The 22,070-nt window shown below is 45.3% G+C and overlaps 1 protein-coding gene across 1 annotated transcript in view; it reads right to left on the bottom strand.

The window, feature by feature from the left end:
• The window catches only part of XPO5 (exportin 5), a 226,620-nt gene that overhangs the window by 186,191 nt on the left and 18,359 nt on the right, over nt 1-22,070 (bottom strand). Inside the window, 2 exon segments of the mRNA XM_030195864.1 lie at nt 264-401; nt 3,301-3,373. Of these exon segments, the coding sequence (XP_030051724.1) occupies nt 264-401; nt 3,301-3,373 (211 nt within the window).

Below are 22,070 nucleotides of genomic sequence, written 5' to 3'. Positions count from 1 at the left end.
TATTTATTCAGGGACCAGAGCTCTGCTAAACAAGAGCAGAATAAAGAACTCTGTGGGGGCCAGCATACTGCCCTGTTATAGAAAGGAGCTGTCTAACTTTCATGACATTGCACTGTCCAGTTAGGAAAGATTACAGCAGCTATATTGGGGCAGGTTTTAATTAAATAAAATAAGATCACTCTTATGAAATTCAGCAGTCCCCAACATGCTAACGCTGGTGCTGGAGGAGTCTTGTGATCTGAGGCTGCAAAGGCACTCTTTACCCCTTGCTTGGAGAGGGTCTCCAACTCTGTCATCATGTCAGGCCAATGCTGTGGCCATTCCCTCTTAATCATCTCCACTACAATGCGAGCAAGGACATCCTTGATGTGACTCTCCTCTTCCAAAATGGGCTGGATTCCCTGAGAGAAAACAGAATTATGTTTTATACTGGTACATAGATATAAAGTATGTAAAAATGTGTAGACATTTCTATCTCTATGCACATACAAAGCAACAGAAGAGTGCAATAAACTAAGAATCTGAGGTTGTAAAGGGAGAAACAGAAGAAGACGTCTGAATATCCATGTGTAGGAAAGAGGAAAAGTCCATTCTCAGTTGAAGACAACACAGAAAGAAGAAAAGGCTGAATATAAAAATTAAGTCCATGAAAAGGGTCATAAGAAGATAAGTGTTGCCATACTGGGAAAACCGAAGGTCCATCAAGCCCAGCATCCTGTTTCCACAGTGGCCAATCCAGGTTACAAGTACCTGGCAAGATCCCAAAACAGTACAATACATTTTATGCTGCTTATCCTAGAATAAGAAGTGGATTTTCCCCAGTCCATCTTAACAATGGATTATGGACTTTCTTTTAGGAAGCTATCCAAACCTTTTTAAACCCCGCTAACTGCTTTTACTACATTCTCTGGCAACGAATTCCAGAGTTTAATTACATGTAAATTTACTACTTTGTAGCTTCATTGAGTGCCCCTAGTTCTAGTATTTTTGAAAGCATAAACAAGCTATTCACATCTACCCATTCCACTCCACTCATTATTTATAGACCTCCATCGTATCTCCCATCAGTCTCTTTTCTCCAAGTTGAAGAGACCTAGCTGCTTTAGCCTTTCCTCATAGGGAAGTCGTCCCATACCCTTTACCATTTTTGTCACCCTTCTCTGTACCTTTTCTAATTCCACTACATCTTTTTTGAGATGAAGTGACCAGAATTGCACAAAGCATTCAAGGTGCGGTCACACCATGGAGCGATAGAAAAGGCATTATAACATCCTCATCTTTGTTTTCCATTCCTTTCCTAATAATACCAATAGAAATCAAACAAAATAAACATGGAAAAGAAAATAAGATGATACCTTTTTTATTGGACATAATTTAATACATTTCTTGATTAGTTTTCGAAGGTTGCCCTTCTTCGTCAGATCAGAAATAAGCAAATGTGCTAGCTGACAGTGTATATAAGTGAAAACATTCAAGCATTACTATGACAGTCTGACAGGGTGGGAGGATGGGGGTGGGTAGGAGGTATGCATGGGGACATCAAAGCATATCATTGATATTCTAACAGGATGGGTGTGGATAGGTGAGGGGTGGAGAGAAATACAGCTTTATGGTTTATAATGGGCTAGGAACCCCAGATCCTTGTTAAGGTCCTTTCTGTTGGGTGTTAAAATATTCAATCATTCTGACTTCAAAGGTCTTACGTTCTTGTATGCTTTTAAAGTTACCTTCAGGATTCTCACTGTGAAGTCACTGGTACAGTGTCCTGGTCCTGTAAAATGCTGACCAACAGGGCTGGCACCAGTATTGTTCATGTGATGTCTATGTAAATTGAATCTTGTCTTAAGCATCTGGCCTGTTTCTCCAATATAGCATCCTTCGTTACATTTTTTTACACTGAATGATATACACTACATTGGGAAGATGACCACAAGATCATACCAAGTTACAACCAATACAGACATATCACTCCCATGGACACCTGAATGCGGAGTTCCTCATGGATCCCCCCTATCACCAACTCTCTTCAACCTAATGATGATACCGCTAGCCAAACTTCTAGCCAATCAAAACCTCAATCCTATATATATGCTAACGACGTCACGATTTACATCCCATTCAAACATGATCTAAACAAAATCACCAACGAGATCAACCAAAGCCTCCAAACCATGCACTCCTGGGCGGATGCGTTCAAACTGAAACTCAACGCATAGAAAACACAATGTCTGGTACTAACCTCACAACACTGAACAAAAACAACTACTCCAAAATAACCACACCATACTGTTCTCTTCCTGTTGCACAAAACCTAAAAATCCTTGGAGTGACCATCGACCGAAACCTCACACTCAATACTCATGTGAAGAATACAACGAAGATGTTCTACTCCATGTGGAAACTCAAAAGAGTAAAACCTTTCTTCCTGAGATATATCTTCCGCACCCTGGTACAGTCAATGGTAATAGTCACCTGGACTATTGCAATGCACTATATGCCGGCTGCAAAGAACAGACTATCAAAAACTCCAAACAGCCCAGAATACCACCGCCAGACTCATATTTGGAAAAACTAAATATGAAAGTGCAAAACCCCTAAGAGAGAAACTTCATTGGCTCCCACTCAAAGAATGCGTGGTGTTCAAGATCTGCACGATTGTACACAAAATCATTCACGCAGATGCCCCAGTCTACATGCTAAATCTTGTGGACCTGCCTCCTAGAAACGCTGTAAGATCATCCTGCAAATTTCTCAATCTACACTTCCCCAGCTGTAAAGGACTAAAATACAAACTGATACACGCCAACACCTTCTCCTACTTGAGCACGCAGCTGTGGAATGTTCTACCTACAGATCTGAAAGCTACTGAAGAAATAACTAACTTCCGCAAATCTCTGAAGACACATCTCTCCCAAAAGGCCTACAAAGAAAACACATAACCTACGAAACTACCTCAACAATCCACACAGTTATTACAGTTCACCTATATCCTACCTAACACCTTCCATCTATCTTCCTCTACCTAATCTTCTAACTTTAATAATTGTATCTGTTACCATGAAATGATTACGACTATCTTCCCTCACCTAATCTTCAAACAGTAAGAATTGTACCTGTTATCACGAGATGATTATATCATAACCATACTCTGTAAGCCACATTGAGCCTGCAAATAGGTGGGAAAATGTGGGATACAAATGCAATAAATAATAAATAATAATAGATAACCACATTGCTGTGGATCTGGCTAAATTTAAAATCAAATTATCCAGAAACCTGACATGAGAGCTAGAGACTTACATTGGAGATCAGCCAGATGACATTGCTCTTCAAGTATACCTTCTCCATGCGAGGCATGCTATTCCAGCGATATCTGCCAAAAGAAAAGCAAAGTGTATTAGCAACTGTTGAACTTCACAGTACAATGTATTTACAACCCTGTGGAAATAAAGAACCAGGAGATGCCAGGTCATAGGACAAGAAGAAATACAGTGCACGTCGGATAAGCGCATGCTCTGTTTAACTGTATGCAGTACTTCGGTCCCATTTTTGGCATCAGCAATTTCTATGGGGACAAACTTCAGTTTAGCGCACCACTGATAAACCATTCATATCAGCGAATCTTGCACTTAAGACCGCTCCTCTGCAGGAAAGACTCCGCATAAGTGCGCGCACTGAATATGGAAGCCGATTGGTGCGTGACAACCAACGAGATTTCAAATTTACCACCCCTTTAACTGCCACAGGCAGAATAAGCAAAAGAATGTTGTTAGAGTGTACACTGCGGTCGTCGCCGTTGCGCAACTGTAAGACTTTAACACTGGCTGAATGAATAGAAATTTTTAAAAAATTAGAAAACAAAGTCAAGCATCTATTGCTAAAGAATATGGTGTCAATCCCAGTCAAGTTTCACGTATCTTGAAGCAGAAAGACCATCTTCTGGAAGACTGGCAAAACAATACAAATCCAAAACGGAAACGAAAACGGGCGGGAAAAGCTGAGGAGGTAGAAGATGCTCTTCTTCGGTGGTTTTCTCAAGTCAGGAGCAGACAGTCTCCTGTCAATGGTCCACTGCTTATGGAGAAAGCTAATCAGCTAGCTGAAAGTCTTGGACTAACTGAATTCAAAGCCACTGTTGGATGGTTGGAAAGATGGAAGAAAAGGAACTACATAAAATTCAAGAAACAGCATGGTGGAAAAACAAGATGCTGATGACTTTGGTGCTGAAAATTGGGTTGTTTCAGTTCTTCCTACCATTTTGAACGAGTTTGCACCTCCTGACATTTCAATGCTGACGAAATGGTCTCTACTGGCGAGCGATTCCTGATGGAACACTTGCATTCAAACAAGCCAAAACTACAGGAGGTAAATGTCGAAGGACCGACTGATGATCCTCCTTTGCTGCAATATCGATGGGAGTGAGAAGTTAGAACCACTTGTCACTGGAAAGAGCAAACAGTCCCGTTGCATCAAGAATGTTAAGCGACTTCCTGTGTCATACGAGGCTAACGCAAATTCGTGGATGACTGGGGAAATTTGGAAGCAGTGGATAAAGAGGTTAGACACTAGAATGCGGGCACAAAAGCGTCAAGATTTTGTTGCTTTGTGATAATTGTGCTAAACACAGTGATGATGTCAGGCTGTCTAACGTCAAGGTGGTCTTCCTGCCACCAAACACTACCTCTCTGATCCAACCTATGGATCAGGGCATAATAGTCAATTTCAAACAACATTATTGGGCTCTTGTGCTACGTTGTCTGATGAGCATTATGGATGACCAGACTGGCAAGGATAAACGTGCTGTTGAACTGGCTCATAATCTATCACTGTTGAATTCCCTACATATGCAGAAAGAAGCCTGGAATCATGTTACACAGGCAACCATTGTGAATTGCTATAAGCGGGCAAGCTTTGTTAAGGATGTGGAGAGGGACGAAACAGATGCAGCTGTTGCAAACGCGTCAGATGAACAGGCTATTGACATCCCAGCCTGTGTTACTGAAGATGAGTTTCATCACTACGTAGCTGTTGATTACGATCTACAAACAGCTGACGACAGCACTGACGTCCAGATATGTGCCTACAAGCAGCCAACGGCTGATGATGAAACAGATGATGAAATGAGCAGCGACAACCTCCTGTCACTTTTGCAAGAGCGTTGGAGAGTCTCAACACAGTGCAGGCCTATCTGGAGGCCACTGGATGTCAGTACTATGACAGGTTTTACCGTCTGGCACGTAGTCTATGGAACTCACAGACAAGAGTGTACAGAGGACTATGACTGATTACTTCAAGTAAGCCTAACGTTAGTTAACGGAGACTGTATACTGTACTTATAATAAACAGTACTGTACATATGTTTATCAGATGTCAAGCTTCTTTTTTTGGGTCACAACGGTTAACTGCATGTATTTCTCTGGTCCCAGACCCTTGCACGTAAGTGGATTGCACTGTATTTCGGGCCTCATTCTATTCTGACTGCTTCTTGAAATTAGCTCAGTCCTGATTAACCAGGTGCTATTAAAATGCTTTGTCATTTGGAATACCAGATAATAATCCCACAAATTTACACCAAACACAATAGGAACATGGTTATGTTCTTTTTTTGAATGTGCAATAATTAAATCATAAGCTTGGACTAACAATTGACATGCTTGTTTGTAATGGTCCATTGGTATTTGTGAGCACATTCTACACTTTTATTCAATACCTGACAATTCTGTTTGGTGTAAGCCTGTGCGATTATTACCTGGTATTTGTCCCCCCCCCCCACCCCCCCCCCCCCCCCCCCCCCCCCCCCCCCGAGATTGTGTTCTGTTTTTATGTCCTCTCTTGTTTATTGTCCTTTGGAATAACATCTTTAGACATGCTTCACAAAAGAGGTGAGGGTTCACAGAGTGCTAGCCAGTAGTAATGAAAGTAACACGATAGTGCCTCTCTATATAAAGTAACTTAGACCTTATTTGGTGTACTGTGTACAGTGCTGAAGACCAAACCTTAACCCCCCCCCCACCCACACACACACACACACACAAAACAAAAGAACACATATAAAAACAGGCAGAAGAAAAAAAGTGGACAAAGATTTTACTGATGAAAATATTCATAACATAGTAGAACTTCCTCTTTCATAGCTAATAGGAAATTTCAGTATGTCAGATGTTGACTGGGATATGCTTGTTGTGGAGTCATCTACAGGTAGGGAGATCCTGGATTCTCTACAGACAGAACTGTTCTAGCAGCTGGCAATGGAAACTACGCAGGATGGGGCCATACTAGACTTGGTGTTTACAAATAGGAGGTGGTTTCTGATGTTGTAGTGATTAACATTTTGCATTCAGTGATCACTGGATGGTGTGGTTCGATATTACATGTGGAGAGGGTTTATTCTAAAATGAAGATTCTAGACTTAAAACTGTCAAAATGGGGGAATACTTCAAGTTCTTAGCGGGATGTGAACATCTGGGGGAAGTAGAAGAGCAGTGGACAAACTGAAAGGAGCTATTTTAGGGCAAGAAATCTTTGTTACAAAAGTAAATAGAAAATAAGGCTGTTTTGGTCTGAAAATAGCTGAGAGTCAGCTTTTGAAAGGTAAAATTATGTATCATACCTGATAATTTTCTTTCCAGTAATCATAGCTGATCAATCCATAGACTGGTGGGTTGTGTCCATCTACCAGCAGGTGGAGATAGAGAGCAAACTTTTGCCTCCCTATATGTGGTCATGTGCTGCCGGAAACTCCTCAGTATGTCGTATCAAAGCTCCATCCGCAGGACTCAGCACTTAGAGAATTACACCCACGAAGGGACACTCTGCCCAGCTCACCACCGCCGAACGGGGGAGGGGAATTAACCCAGCTCATCCCCACACAAGTGGGGGAGGGGAATCCGTCCCGCTCATCCCCGCGGAGCGGGGGAGGGACACCACACCCGCCGATGCGGGGGGATCTGGCTTATCCTGCAACCGCAACCGCGGGAGGAGCTGACTGACCCTAACACCGCCGAAGCGGGAGGGGTACAAAGCTGCCCTACAGCCGCACAAAGCGGGAGGGAGTGCCGCAGAATTTTAAGTCTCAATCCAGCCCCGTAAAACGGAGGGAAGAGGAATGCAGCAGCTCACTGTAACACAAACTCGTCTCAACTCTTGAAGAATCCAAGTGAAAAAACTTGAACATGAAGTCTTTCTGAAGTAACTGAAGACTAAACTTGAACCTGAAATGCAACCAGAATAAAAACAGCACAGATATCTGGGAGGGGCTATGGATTGATCAGCTATGATTAATGGAAAAAAAATTATCAGGTATGATACATAATTTTACCTTCCATATCATCATGCTGATCAATCCATAGACTGGTGGGATGTACCGAAGCAGTACTCACCCAGGGCGGGACATTGAAATCCCTGAACTCAACACTGAAGCTCCAAACCGGGCCTCCGCCCGTGCAGCCACAGTCAAGCGGTAATGCTTGGAGAATGTATGGGCCGATGCCCAAGTTGCCCCGCGGCCACATAAGCCGCTGCAATGGCTTCCTTGACCCATCTTGCCACTGTAGGCTTAGCAGCCTGCCGACCCTTACAAGGACCTGCAAACAGGACAAACAGATGATCCGATTTCCGGAAAACATTGGTCACTTCCAAGTATCTGATGATGACTCGTTTCACATCCAGATATTTCAGAGCAGAGTATTCCTCTGGGGAGACCTCCCTACGAAAGGAAGGGAGACAGAGCTGCTGATTCACATGGAAGCGAGAAACAATCTTGGGCAGGAAAGAAGGCACTGTGCGAATAGTCACTCCTGCCTCAGTGAACTGCAGAAAAAACTCTCGACATGAGAGTGCCTGGAGCTCGGAAACTCTTCTGGCTGAAGTGATAGCCACCAAAAGACTGCTTTCAACGTCAGGTTTTTCAGAGATGCCCTCAACAAGGGTTCAAAAGGCGGCTTCTGTAATGCTCTTAGCACCAGGTTGAGATTCCACGCAGGCACCACTGAGTGCAGAGGAGGGCGCAGGTGCTTAACTCCCTTGAGAAAACGCACCACATCTGGCTGCGAAGCCAGGGAAGCACCCTTCAGGCGGCCCCTGAAGCAAGCCAGGGCCGCTACCTGGACTTTAAGGGAACTGAGCGACAGGCCTTTCTCCAGACCTTCTGCAGGAATGCCAACACTGAAGAAATTGGAGCAGTGAATGAAGAAAATGAGCCTGCTTCACCACGCTGCAAAGGTACGCCAAACCCTGGCGTAAGCAGTAAAAGTAGAGCACTTCCTCGCTCTCAGCATAGTGGCGATTGCCTTGTCTGAGAAGCCCTTCTTCCTCAGACGCTGCCGCTCAATAGCCAGGCCGAAAGACCAAGGGGGAGGGATCCTCCATCACCACGGGACCCTTATGCAACAGGCCCTGCTCCACTGGCAGCCGCAGAGGATGGTCCACTGAGAGCCTGATCAAGTCCGCATACCAGGGACGTCTGGGCCAGACTGGACCCACCAGGATTATCCGGCCTGGATGCTTTGCCACCTGGTCTATCACCCTGCCCAACATGGGCCAGGGCGGGAACACATAGAGAAGCTCTTGTGCCGGCCACTGTTGGAGAAGAGCATCTACTCCCAGGGAGCGAGGGTCCCGTCCTCTGCTGAAAGAGCGCGGCACTTGGCAATTGGCCGATGACGCCATCAGGTCTAGGCTCGACTAGCCCCAGCGCTTCGTGATGCTCAAGAATGCCTGAGCAAATAGCTGCCACTCTCCGGGCTCCAAGGTATGGCGACTGAGAAAGTCCGCCTTGACATTCATGACTCCGGCAAAGAGAGCCGCTGACAGCTGTTCCAGGTTCACTTCCGCCCACTGGCATAAATTCATGGCCTCCTTGGCTAGAGGGGCGCTCTTGGTACCTCCCTGGCGGTTGACATAGGCCACAGCCGTGGCATTGTCCGACAGGACCCGTACTGGCTTCAACGCCAGTACCGGGATGAACTCCAACAACATCAACCGAATGGCTCTGAGTTCCAGGAGGTTGATAGACCACTTGCCTCTGCAGGAGACCAGAGCCCCTGCGCTGTCCTTCCCAAGCAGTGGGCTCCCCAGCCCATCAAAGACGACAATCCACTCCGGGGTCACCAGAGGCATTCCTGCAGACAACTTGTCTGTCTGCGTCCACCAGCTCAGCGCCTTGCGCACTGCTGGGTCCAAGGGAAGGCGCACAGCATAATCCTCCGACATCGGAGTCCAGCGCAGCAGCAGAGATTGTTGTAGTGGTCTCATATGAGCCCTGGCCCAGGGCACTACTTCCATCGTGGCCGTCATAGAGCCCAACAGCTGCACGTAGTCCTAAGCCCGAACAGGAGAGGCTACTAGGAACTAGTCCACCTGAGCCTGAAGCTTGACAATCCGATTGTCTGGCAGGACACTCTGCCCACTTAGGTGTCGAATCGAACTCCCAGAAACTCCAGGGACTGAGTCGGGCGCAGCTGGCTTTTCTCCCAGTTGATGATCCACCCCAGGGAGCTCAAAAGAGCAACCACCCGGTTCACAGCTTTGCCGCACTCTGCATAAGAGGGGGCTTGGATCAACCAGTCGTCCAGATAAGGATGGACTTGAACTCCTTCCTTCCTCAGGAAGGCCGCGATGACCACCATTACTTTGGAGAAGGTCCGCGGAGCAGTAGCCAACCCGAACGGGAGGGCTCTGAACTGGAAGTGTCGGCCCAGTACTGCAAAACGCAGAAAGCGTTGATGAGGAGGCCAGATGGGAATATGCAAGTACGCTTCCTTGATGTCCAAGGATGCCAGGAACTCTCCTGCCTTCACTGCCGCTATAAAAGAGCGGAGGGTCTCCATGCGAAAGTACCGAACTTTCAAGGCCCAATTGACCCCTTTGAGGTCGAGGATAGGCCGTACAGAACCTCCTTTCTTTGGCATCACAAAGAAAAAGGAGTAACGTCCCTTGCCAAGCTGATTTCTGGCACCGGAACGACCGCCCCCAGGCGGATCAGATTGTCCAAGGTCTGCTGCACTGCCACAGCTTTGACCGGAGACTTGCAGGGAGAGAGTACAAACCCGTCTTTTAAGGGTCGGCAGAACTCTAGCTTGTAGCCGTCTCTGATGACTTCCAGCACCCAAGCGTCTGAAGTTATTGTGGTCCACTCGCCCATAAACGAGGACAGCCGTCCTCCAATCTGCACTGGGGCGTGGACCAAGGCCCCGTCATTGGGTACGAGACCCTGGGGGAGAACCGGAGGGAGCACCTCCGGGACGGCGGTCTCTGCGAAAGGAATGCTGTTTGGGGGAGAAGTTCCTCTTGAAGGAAGAGGGGGCAGAGGAGCCCGACCTGCCCGGGCGGTACCAACGGGCTTTCTGAAACCGTCCTCTGGAGGTACCAGGGCGAGTACTAGCCCGAGCCCTGACCTCTGGTAACTTCTTGCCCTTATACGTGCCGAGATCGGTCACGATTTTGTCCAGCTCAACCCCAAAGAGCAGCTTGCCTTTAAAAGGCAATCTAGCCAGGCGGGATTTAGAGGCGTGGTCAGCAGACCAATGCTTCAGCCAAAGCCACCGCCGCGCAGAGATTGTCTGGGCCATGCCTTTAGCTGAGGCTCTCAAGACGTCATACAGCAAGTCTGCCAAATAGGCTAAGCCCGATTCCAGGGCCGGCCAATCAGCCCTCAAGGAATGATCCGAGGGGGAAGCCCGCTGCACCATAGTCAGGCACGCCCTGGCCACATAGGAGCCGCAAACTGAGGCCTGCAAACTTAAAGCAGCCGCCTCAAAGGACGACCTTAAGGCCGCCTCCAATCTTCTGTCTTGGGCGTCCTTTAGGGCCGTGCCACCTTCCACCGGCAACGCCGTTTTCTTAGTCACCGCAGTGATTAAAGAATCCACGGTAGGCCACAGAAAGGCCTCACGTTCACTTACAGGCAAAGGATAGAGGCGGGACATAGCCCTAGCCACTTTAAGGCTCGCTTCCGGGACATCCCATTGAGCCGAAATTAAGGTGTGCATGGCATCATGCACGTGGAAGGTTCTAGGCGGGCGTTTCGTCCCCAGCATAATGGCAGAGCCACAGGGGCTGAGGGAGAGACGTCCTCCGGAGAGGAAATCTTCAAAATGCCCATGGCCTGCACAAACAGGTTGGGCAAATCCTCTGAGCCAAAGAGTCGCGCTGCAGAGGGGTCATCCGCTCCATCCGAGCGGGGATCCGTCTCCTCCAAGGAATCCGCAAAGGACCGTTGGGATAACTCAGATACGCTGCCCTCATCTACATCGGAGGAGACAAAGTCCTCCAAGGCCTGGGAATCAACCCGAGGGCGTTTACCTCCGGGGGCCTCAACCTCTTTACCTGACGAGGGAGCAGGGGCAGCGTTCTGCATAAGGAAGGCCTGATGCAGCAGCAAAATAAACTCGGGGGAGAAACCCCCCCCCGACTGTGCACTTCCGCAGCCTGGGCAACAGCCCTAGACGCACCCTCAACCAGCGCTCGCAAGAGCGGGGGAGAGACATGCTGCGCATCCAAGATGGCGTCAGGCGCGACACTCCGCGAAGGAGCCGCGCGGGAAAAACGGCGCTTAATTTAGCCGCCTTTGTGCCGTCGCCCAAATTAAGTGCGTTCATGGCATTAATGTCTCCTACTTCAAGGGTGGCCCAAGAAGAAGCCGTCCGAGCCGCATGGCCGGCCAAGATGGCGGAGGCGAGGAGCGGGGGATGGGCGTTTATGGCGGGAAAAACCGCCACACCGGAGGAAGGACCGGGACACTCATCGGTCAAAAAACTGTCACCCAACAAGGGCGAATCAGACTTTAAGACCCCCGCATCCCCTCTAGAAGCGCCCAAGCGATCCGGGGAGCGACTCTTTACGCCCTCGCCCTCCGACGCCATATGCCACGTGGAGATAAATCGGGGAACCCCCTGCCCGCTATAAAAAGGTAAAAATTACCTGCTTTCCACTCCGAGCTGTAACGACCTGGTGTCCCAGTGAGTAGCTGCAATGAACGTTTAAATAAACGTCGAAATAAACGCCTTTAAGGACGTTCAAAATTTTTTTTTTTTTTTTTTTTTTAACGGAGCCAGCGGGAGGGGGGAGAAAAGGAGGGACCTGGCACCACCAGGTTTGCACTTGCTCAAAAGAGCCCTCAACCCCAGGCACTCAACAAAACCTAAAAATTAGGCTTGGAGGCCTAGCCAGAGCTGCTGCTGTGTGTGACCACCACCTGCTGAGATAGAGAACATACTGAGGAGTTTCCGGCAGCACATGACCACATATAGGGAGGCAAAAGTTTGCTCTCTATCTCCACCTGCTGGTAGATGGACACAACCCACCAGTCTATGGATTGATCAGCATGATGATATGGAAATAGCCACTATGGTAAAATGGAGGGCGGGGGAAGGAGGAGGAAGCGGGACCAGAATTTACCTTAAAAAAAAAAGAAAAAAAAACCCCACCATCAACAAAACCCAAAAGTCAGTGTCTCCACTGCAGTCTTCATAGCCCCTCCCCCCCCAACCAAGCCAGTCAGCCTTCCCTTTCCCCATCTGGATGTCTGTGGCCACAACTGGACCAAATCACTGTTGATGAGCTTCTTGCTGCACTGCACTGGTCTCGCAAGACTTGACAACCTGAGACTAACGTTTAAAAGTAAAATGTAATTTATTTTTAAACAGTATAGCAATACTTATATAAATACAAACAGCCCGACACAGGCCGTGTTTCGCCCAACTGGGCTGCTTCAGGGGCTATAAAAAAACATATAAATTGTCTGTTATAGTATCAAGCTACATATATAGATAAGATAAGCTGTTTTTTTCAGATCAAATCAATCCTCCGTATATGTGAGTCTAGAAAAAGTTTTTAAATTCAATTTTTCTTATTCATTTTTTCTTTTTTACTAGCAGATACCATTTGATGTTTATCCAATAATATATTTTTTTAAATTCTTTTTTTCATCTTGTAGTTATTGACAGGACATTCTTCATTTGCCTCATATTTGGTAGCAAAGGACTCTTGTATAGGTGGGTGCCTTAGCCTATGTTTGCTTATAGTTCAGATACCTGTTACTACATGTGCATATGAACTACCATAATTATAGGATGTAGCTGTTCTTTTTGTTTTTCGTTTTATTAATATTTTTTGTTTTATTAATAATTTTAGATGGTGTTTTCTATATATGTATTTCCTAAACAACAAGTGTTTTATATAGAGCATGTTTTGGTATGTATCATTTTAGATTTATGTATGTACAATTATATAGATGATATATTTGTTGTGTGTGCATATACATGTATGTGTATATATATTATATATGTTATCTATATATGTAGCTTGATACTATAACAGACAATTTATATGTTTTTTTAATAGCCCCTGAAGCAGCCCAGTTGGGCAAAACACGGCCTGTGTCGGGCTGTTTGTATTTATATAAGTATTGCTATACTGTTTAAAAATAAATTACATTTTACTTTTAAACGATCTGCTCTTTTTGCTTTCCACCTTGGAGTTTGCAGACCGTCTGCCTTTGTGCTTTCTTGAACCTGAGACTAACGCAATAGCTCCTGCATCACAGAGCTTGGACTCATGCAGAACTACATAGTGCAGCAAGGAAGAGACTCCTGCTCCAGCAATTGCAGCAATAGCTGCCAAGAGATGGATTTTTGTCTATTTTTAAGGGCCATGGAAATCACAGGCGCCAGAAGAAAATTTCTGGGCACCATGGTGACATATCAAGCCCTGTAACACAATACAAAAATAGACCTTATAAAGTCATGTCTTCAAGGACTTTTAAAATTTTGTTATAACACTGAATTTGATGAAGATAAACTTGTAATCTGTTCCACAAATTTCAGTCATCATGCTCCAAATGAGCATGTATAAGTAGCCTGTAAAAGAGGCACAGATCTGCCTCAGATCTATCCACAAACAAAGCAGATCAGAAAAAAAAAATGAGAAGTGGCTTATTAAAACAGATACCCGACGTGGTCACATTTCACCCTCAAGAGTCAAGAGCCCACTGCGCTGAGGAAGTACAGCGGATAGTGACCTACATACCACAATCTTGGTCAACTCAGTCACCCTGCTCTCCTTGTTCAGGCTTACGAACCAGGACACCTGAGCAATGTGGCTATCAGACCAAGGACAGAAAAGCCCCCATCTCTCTGCAATGCTGCAAAATGCCTCACTGGATAGATGCACTCATTTTGATCTAAAGGGTTTCTGTTGAGGAAGTCCACCTGAACATTCTGGAGATCCATGATATACGAGTAGGATCCTGCACTCTCTGCCTAATGGCAGCCATGCCTCCTGCCTAGTAGCCACAGGCAACCCCCCCCCCCCCCAGCTCAACTGTGCCCAGAAAAACAAGGCCAGGAGCAAGATTCCTCAAAATCAACCAGACCTGCACAGGAGATGTTCAGCCACCTGCTGGAGATAAAGATATACTAGTCTGGAGTCTGCTACGGCAGAACTCTAACATACTCTCTGTTTCCAACCTGCTGGATTGGAAAAATCTCTGGATTGATCTGTGGGATGACATGGAATTTAACATGACCATCAACAATCCTAAACTGAGAACAAAGTTGTCTAGAAGGCTCATATTTATTTTCAAAAGATCTCAATTAAACATTTAAAAAAAAACCACACTATTCAAATTGGTAACCAATGTAGCTCTGCTAGAAGAGAAGTAACATGATCTACCTTTTTGATTCATAAATAAGCAGGCAGCTGTATTTGGGACCAGCTGTAAAATCCTCTTAGTATCTTGGGAGCCCACAATAAAAAGTATTACAATAATCAATTCAAGAGATATCATGAGTAGGGACAGTCAGATCTTTCCTATCCCAAAAATGGTCATAACCTGGGCAATAATGGCAAATTTGCAAATGAAGAGCAGTCCAGAAATCTTTTTTTTTTTTTTTTTTTTTTTTTTATTTATCATTTTCACATTTTTACAAGCATTTACTACTTGAGTAGGTAATACAGTTAAGAAATTACCACATAATTAAACAAAATAAATCAGGAAAATATTACAAAACTTATATTAGACCACCAAATTCCAGGGGCTAAAAGCCGTTAACTTAGGAGAAAGAAATTTACTTCATCATATCTCAAGATTGAAATAAAGCAATAGCAGATTATTACAAACCCCAAAAATATATTTACACTCCGAACATCCTAGTCTTAAGGCGAAACATAACGGTTTAGATTCAAGAAGCATTATAATAATTTTTTCTGAGAAATAAATTGTTTTAAATGTTCGGGTTCAAAGAAAACATATTTTACCCCTAAATATTTTATATTGCATTTGCAAGGATAGTTCAAGTGGAATGAGGCTCCTAAAGACAAAGTATCCGCACGAAGTGCTAAGAAGTCTTTCCTTCTACTTTGAGTTTGTTTAGTAACATCTGGGAATACCCAGATTTTCCCCCCATAAAATGGGGTTTGCAAATTCTTCAAAGCCATCTTCCTGACAAATTCTAAATCTTGAGGAAATATAAATGAAACCAGCAGAGTTTGCCGCTCAGTTATATCAGCCAGCGACGTTTCTAGTAGTTCTGATACATTTAAATCCGGTTGTTCCAAGACTTGTATTGCTTTCTTTGTAGGGAGATAATAAATTTTATTCACTGGAGACACATTTTCTAAGGTAAATTTTAAATTTTCCACCAAAATACCTTTTAAAAATTTCTAATGGAGGATATATAGAAGTCCGTGGGAAATTCAAAAATCGTAAATTTAGCCTCCTATTATAATTTTCAAAATGTTCCAACTTTTTATGTATCAGCATATTGTCTTGTATTAATTTAACTGAGGTTTCCTTCAATTTAGAAGTTTCAATTGACAAATTTTGGATCTTTTCAGTTACCTCTTCTTTCATAGAGGAAAATGCAACAGTTAATTCCTTTACATTACCCATTAACGGTTCAATCTTGCTAGTTGATTCCATCACCGTCTGTAAAGTCTCCCATATCGCCTCAAGAGTCACCGCCGGCGAGGAGACTAAATATTTTCCTGGTCTCTGTGCCATCTGACTCTCAGCCTTTGCTATTATACAGGCCTCAGCTGTAGCGTCGAAGTGGGGACCCAGTAGTAGCTCTCCTCTCTCGTCACCACGGTTAGGGGCTACTCCTCCATCATCGACCTCAGCCGGTTGCGGTGGTGGTGGGCGCACCGGGGGGGACAATGAAACGTCCTGCCCCTGAAGCTCAGCCTCTCCTCGGGCATCGAGCTCAGCAGGGCTTCCCGGCATCGTAACAGGGGTTCTCGCGAGGAATCCTTGGATAGAAAGCTGTGTTGGAGTCGAAGTTCGTACCAGCAGGGCTCCGGTTCTCAAAACCCCCTTCCTCTTGGTATGCGGCATCGTTGAGGAAAGACAGGTAAGATAAATCTTTAAAGAAGAAAAATCTACCAAGAGGTGTAGGTTTAAACGCAGCGCTATCCAAAGGCTCACTCGCGGTATGATGTTGCTGCCGCCATCTTGCTCCGCCCCCCAGAAATCTTCTTTTGATATGAAGTTTAGACCCAGTATGCCTACTTGTTCTTAACCCTATCCAAAAATTCTTCACCAATAATTTCTCTACTAAAGGCACTCTATGTACAGAAAAGTACAAAAGAAAGGGCTCCAATATCTGAAGAACCACATAAATTGAGTCTTTCCCAAATTAAGTTTTAAATTCATTCATCTTAAACGGCTTCAAAAAGTTCATGCAAATACTTTTCTAGTTGCCTTACAGCAAATACTCTGATCTTTCTCAAATTCTTGCCATGATTATACACCATCACAAACAGATGGCAACCATAGCATACAAGTCTCTATAACAAACTACTGGGCTTAGATATAAATTGTACAGAAGAAAATGCTGAACCCTAAGGTACTCACAAAGAGAATATACCAGTAGCAGGTATTCTTCAAGGACAGCAGGCCTTATAATTAGATAACATGATCCTGCGTTGATAGCCCGGAGCTTCTAGTGAGCTTTAACAGAACTTTGTGGAGTGAAAGGCACGCTCTATCATGCATGCTCAAGTGCCTTCCTGCCCACGAGAGTATGGTTACCGCAGTTAAATATTATAGCATAAAAAGAAAGAAGAGAAGACAACTCCAAGGGGAGGTGGTAAAGTCTGTGAGAATATAAAGTCTGCTGTCCTCAGAGAATACTTGCTACAGGTAAGTATCTTTGCTTTTTCAGAGGACGAGCCATAATTTGCACAATTGGGGTATCCCTAGCATCCAGGCTCACCGAAAACAACAAACATTGGTCAATTACACCTCGCAACGGCAAGGACAGTACTCAGATTAACCTGAAACTGTATAAACTTAGTGACAGCGCAGCCTGTGTGTGTGTGGGGGGGGGGGGGGGGGGGGGGGGGAATTCTCAATCCCAAACAGATTCTGCAACACTGTCTGCCTGAACCGACTGTCATGTCAGGTATCCTGCTCAAGGCAGTAATGAAATGTGAATGTGTGGACTGAAGACTACATTGCCACCTTGCAAATTTCTTCAAAGGAGGCTGACTGCAAGTGGGTTACTGAAGCAGCCATGGCTTTGACATTGTGAGCCTTGTCATAACCCACTAGGATCAGCCCAGCCTGGGCATAAGTGAAGGAAATGCAATCTGCCAGCCAATTAGAGATTGTGCGTTTCCCCGATGGCAGCCTTCATCCTGTTGGGGTCAAAAGAAACAAAATGCTTGGCAGTCTGTGGGGCCTAGTCCGCTCCATGTAATAGGCAGATGCTCACTTGCAGTCCAAAGTGTGCAAGGATGGGCATGACATCAGGGAAAGAACATTGGCAAGACATCAACTGGTTCAGATGGAACTCCGACACAACCTTTGGCAGGAACTTAGGGTGTGTGCGGAAGACTATTCTATGATGAAGAAAGGTGTATCCACTAATAAGGTCTGAAGCTCACTGACTCTACAAGCTAAAGTAATAGTCACCAAAAAAAAAAAATGACCTTCCAGGTCAAGTACTTCAGATGGCAGGAATCCAGTAGCTCGAAAGGAGCCTTCATCAGCTGGGTGAGAATGATGATGAGCTCCCATTACCCAGGGAGAGGTCTGACAGGGGGCTTTCACAAAAGCAAACTTCTCATAAAGCGAACAACTAGAGGCTGTCCAGATTTGGGTTTACCTTCTGCATGTTGATGATTAGTACTAATAGCACTGAGGTGAACCCTTACGGACATGATCTTGAGGCCAGACCAGGTGTAAGAAGTATTCAAGCAGGTTCTGTGTAGGGCAGGAAATAGGATCTAGAGCCTTGCCCTCACACCAGACGGCAAACCACCTCCATTCAAAAAACATCTCTTGTTGGAAACTCTCCTGGAAGCCAGCAAGACCCGGGAGATACCCTCTAACAGACCTACAACTCCTCATTTCTATAGTGCTACTAGACGTACGCAGCGCTGTACACCTGAACATGAAGAGACAGTCCCTGCTCGACAGAGCTTACAATCTAATTAGGACAAACAAGAGATAAGGGAATATTAAAGTGAGCATGATAAAATAAGGGTTCTGAACAAGTGAATAAGGGTTAGACGTTAAAAGCAGCATCAAAAAGGTGGGCTTTTAGCCTAGATTTGAAGACGGCCAGAGATGGAGCTTGACGTACCGGCTCAGGAAGTCTATTCCAGGCATATGATGCAGCAAGATAAAAGGAACAGAGTCTGGAGTCAGCAGTGGAGGAGAAGGGTGCAGATAAGCGAGATTTGCCCAGTGAACGGAGGTTTGGGGAGGAATGTAGGGAGAGATGAGAGTGGAGAGGTACTGAGGAACTGCAAAGTGAATGCACTTATAGGTCAATAAGAGGAGTTTGAACTGTATGCAGAAATGGATAGGAAGCCAGTGAAGTGACTTGAGGAGAGGGCTAATATGAGCATAACGACACTGGCAGAATATTAGTTATGCAGCAGAATTTTGAACAGACTGAAGAGGAGAGAGATGGCTAAGTGGGAAACCTGTGAGAAGCAAGTTGCAATAGTCTAAGCGAGAGGTGATAAGAGTGTGGATGAGGGTTCTGGTAGTGCGCTCAGAAAGGAAAGGGCGAATTTTGGTGATATTATAGAGAAAGAAACGACAGGTTTTAGCAGTCTGCTGAATATGTGCAGAGAAGGAAAGGGAGGAGTCAAAGATGACCCCAAGGTTACGAGCTGATGAGACAGGAAGGATGAGAGTGTTATCCACAGAAATAGAGAATGGGGGAGGAGGAGAGGTTGGTTTAGGGGGAAATAAGATCAGTCTTGGTCACATTTAGTTTCAGATGGCTGAGACATCCAGGCAGCAATGTCAGACAGGCAGGCTGATACTTTGGCCTGGATTTCAGCTGAGATTTCTGGTGTGGAGAGGTAGATCTGTGAGTCAACAGCATAAAGATGATACTGAAAACCATGGGATGAGATCAGAGTACCAATGGAAGAAGTATAGATAGAGAAAAGAAGAAGTCCAAGGACAGATCCCTGAGGTACACCAACTGACAGTGGGATAGAAGTAGAGGAGGATCCATTAGAGTATACACTAAAAGTACGATGGGAGAGAGAAGAAGAAAACCAGGAAAGAACAGAGCCCTGAAATCCAAGTGAGGACAGAGTATCAAGGAGTAGGTTGTGATCAACAATGTCAAAAGCAGCAGGTAGATCAAGAAGGATGAGGATAGAATAGAGACCTAAGGAAGCAAATTCTATGCTCTCAACATCCAGGCTCTGAGGGCCAGAGACTGAAGGCTGGGATACAGAAGAGATCCCTCATTCTGTGTGGTGAAAGTTGGAAAACACTCTAATCTCCACGGTTCTTCAGAGGATAACTTCAGAAGAGAGAACTAGAACCGACAAGGCCAGTACTGCACGATGAGGATCATGGTTCTGCAGTCTTGCTAGAGTTTCTGCAGTCTTCCCCATGAGAGGAATGGGAGGCATCCAACGCTAGCCTGTCTTGGGCCTGAAGCCTGGAACAGAACCGAGGGACTTTGCGATTCATGTGAGTGGCAAAAAAAGATCCACCGAGGAAGTGTCCCATGCTCAGAAAATCTTTCAGGCAACACCTATGTTGAAAGATCACTCATGCAGTTGCATAACTACTACTACTATTTAGCATTTCTATAGCACTACAAGGCATACGCAGCGCTGCACAAACATAGAAGAAAGACAGTCCCTGCTCAAAGAGCTTACAATCTAACAGACAAAAAATAAAGTAAGCAAATCAAATCAATTAATATGTACAGGAAGGAGGAGAGGAGGGTAGGTGAAGGTGAGTGGTTACGAGTAAAAGCAATGTTAAAGAGGTGGGCTTTCAGTCTAGATTTAAAGGTGGCCAAGGAGGGGCAAGACGTAGGGGCTCAGGAAGTTTATTCAAGGTGTAGGGTGCAGCGAGACAGAAGGCGCGAAGTCTGGAGTTGGCAGTAGTGGAGAAGGGAACAGATAAGAATTTATCCATGGAGCAGAGTGCACCGGAAGGGGTGTAGGGAAGGACGAGTGTGGAGAGATACTGGGGAGCAGCAGAGTGAGTACATTTATAGGTTAGTAGAAGAAGTTTGAACAGGATGCGAAAACGGATAGGGAGCCAGTGAAGCAACTTGAGGAGAGGGGTAGTATGAGTAAAGCAACCCTGGCGGAAGATGAGACGGGCAGCAGAGTTTTCAACCAATTGGAGAGGTGACTAAGTGGGAGGCCAGCAAGAAGCAGATTGCAGTAGTCTAAACGAGAGGTGACAAGGGTGTGGATGAGGGTTTTGGTAGAGTGCTTGGAAAGAAAGGGGCGGATTTTATGGATGTTGTAAAGAAAGAAACGACAGGTCTTGGCGATCTGCTGGATATGAGTAGAGAAGGAGAGAGAAGAGTCAAAGATGACCCCAAGGTTTCGAGCTGAGGAGACAGGGAGAATGAGAGAGCCATCAACAGAAATAGAAAACGTGGGGAGTGGGGAGGTGGCTTTGGGGGGGAAAAAGGAGAAGCTCGGTTTTGGTCATGTTTAATTTCAGGTGGCGTTGAGACATCCAGACAACAATGTCAGACAAGCACGCTGAAACTCTGGTTTGGATGCAAGGTGAGATATCAACCACCCAGCTATCTACATGCCTAATGATTAAATCACCAACTACAACAGCTGTCCTAATCCTTACCACCAGGGCAGAAGTTCTACATATCCTTGGTGCGAGAGGATAGTGCATCCCCTGGTGGGCAGGTCCTGGCTACAGAAGTACTTCCTACTTCACCAGGGTGATGCTCTCCTTCTAGGAGACCTCCCTCCTCCAAGGCAGCACAGGGTCTGCCAGCCTGGAGGTGGGACTTCTCTACAACCTCCCTGAAGGCCTCCTCTATGTACCTCTCGGTCTCCCTCAGGTCCTCCGAATCTGCTATTCTAGCCTCAAGAGAATGGACCTATTCTCTAGGAGCTAGGAGCTCTTTGAATCGGGACTATAAGAAAAAAAAAAATAAGATGTAACTATGTGAGAAGACAAAAGTGTGTGATAGGTGAGATTCTTTATGTAAGTTCCTTTGCATTTTTCTTGCCAAAAAAAAAAGTTAAAATCAGATTTAAAATGTTTCTTTAAAATTCTATATAAAAAAAAAAAACCACACACACTAGCCCAAAGCCATCATTCTGAATAGTAATTATAACAAACATGCTCATATAATCTATTTAGAGGGTATGAAAGATAACACAGCTGATCAGCCCTTGCAGGTAAAATACCAAAGTTACTCACTGAGGACAGTAGGCCCAGTATTCTCACATGTGGGCGTCATCCGACAGAGCCTGGTGTGGATGCTGCCTAGCATGCATAGCTTTTAGTTTGGGTAGCGTCCCACCACACATGCACAGGTGCCTCAGTCTGATGGAATAACTAAAGACGAGGCCAAGAAGAGGGAGGGAGGGTGGGTGTGTGAGAATATTTGGCCGGCTCTTTTGCTTTGTCACTTTGCTTGTCAGCACTTTGGATGCTGTATTGTTGGAGATGTTTGCCCTACATTTGCATTTTATCATCTGTGGCTGAATTAATTAAAATGCAGGAATGCAAATCATTTTATTGACGTTCTCCCATAAACCACCTGCTTTGGAACTACACTGGTCTGCCCCCTTTCTTCTTTTCTTTTTGTTGCTGC

The sequence above is a fragment of the Microcaecilia unicolor genome, chromosome 3, assembly GCF_901765095.1.
Source record: "Microcaecilia unicolor chromosome 3, aMicUni1.1, whole genome shotgun sequence".
Taxonomy (NCBI): Eukaryota; Metazoa; Chordata; class Amphibia; order Gymnophiona; family Siphonopidae; genus Microcaecilia; species Microcaecilia unicolor.
This window is presented reverse-complemented; position numbering and strand designations above follow the sequence as displayed.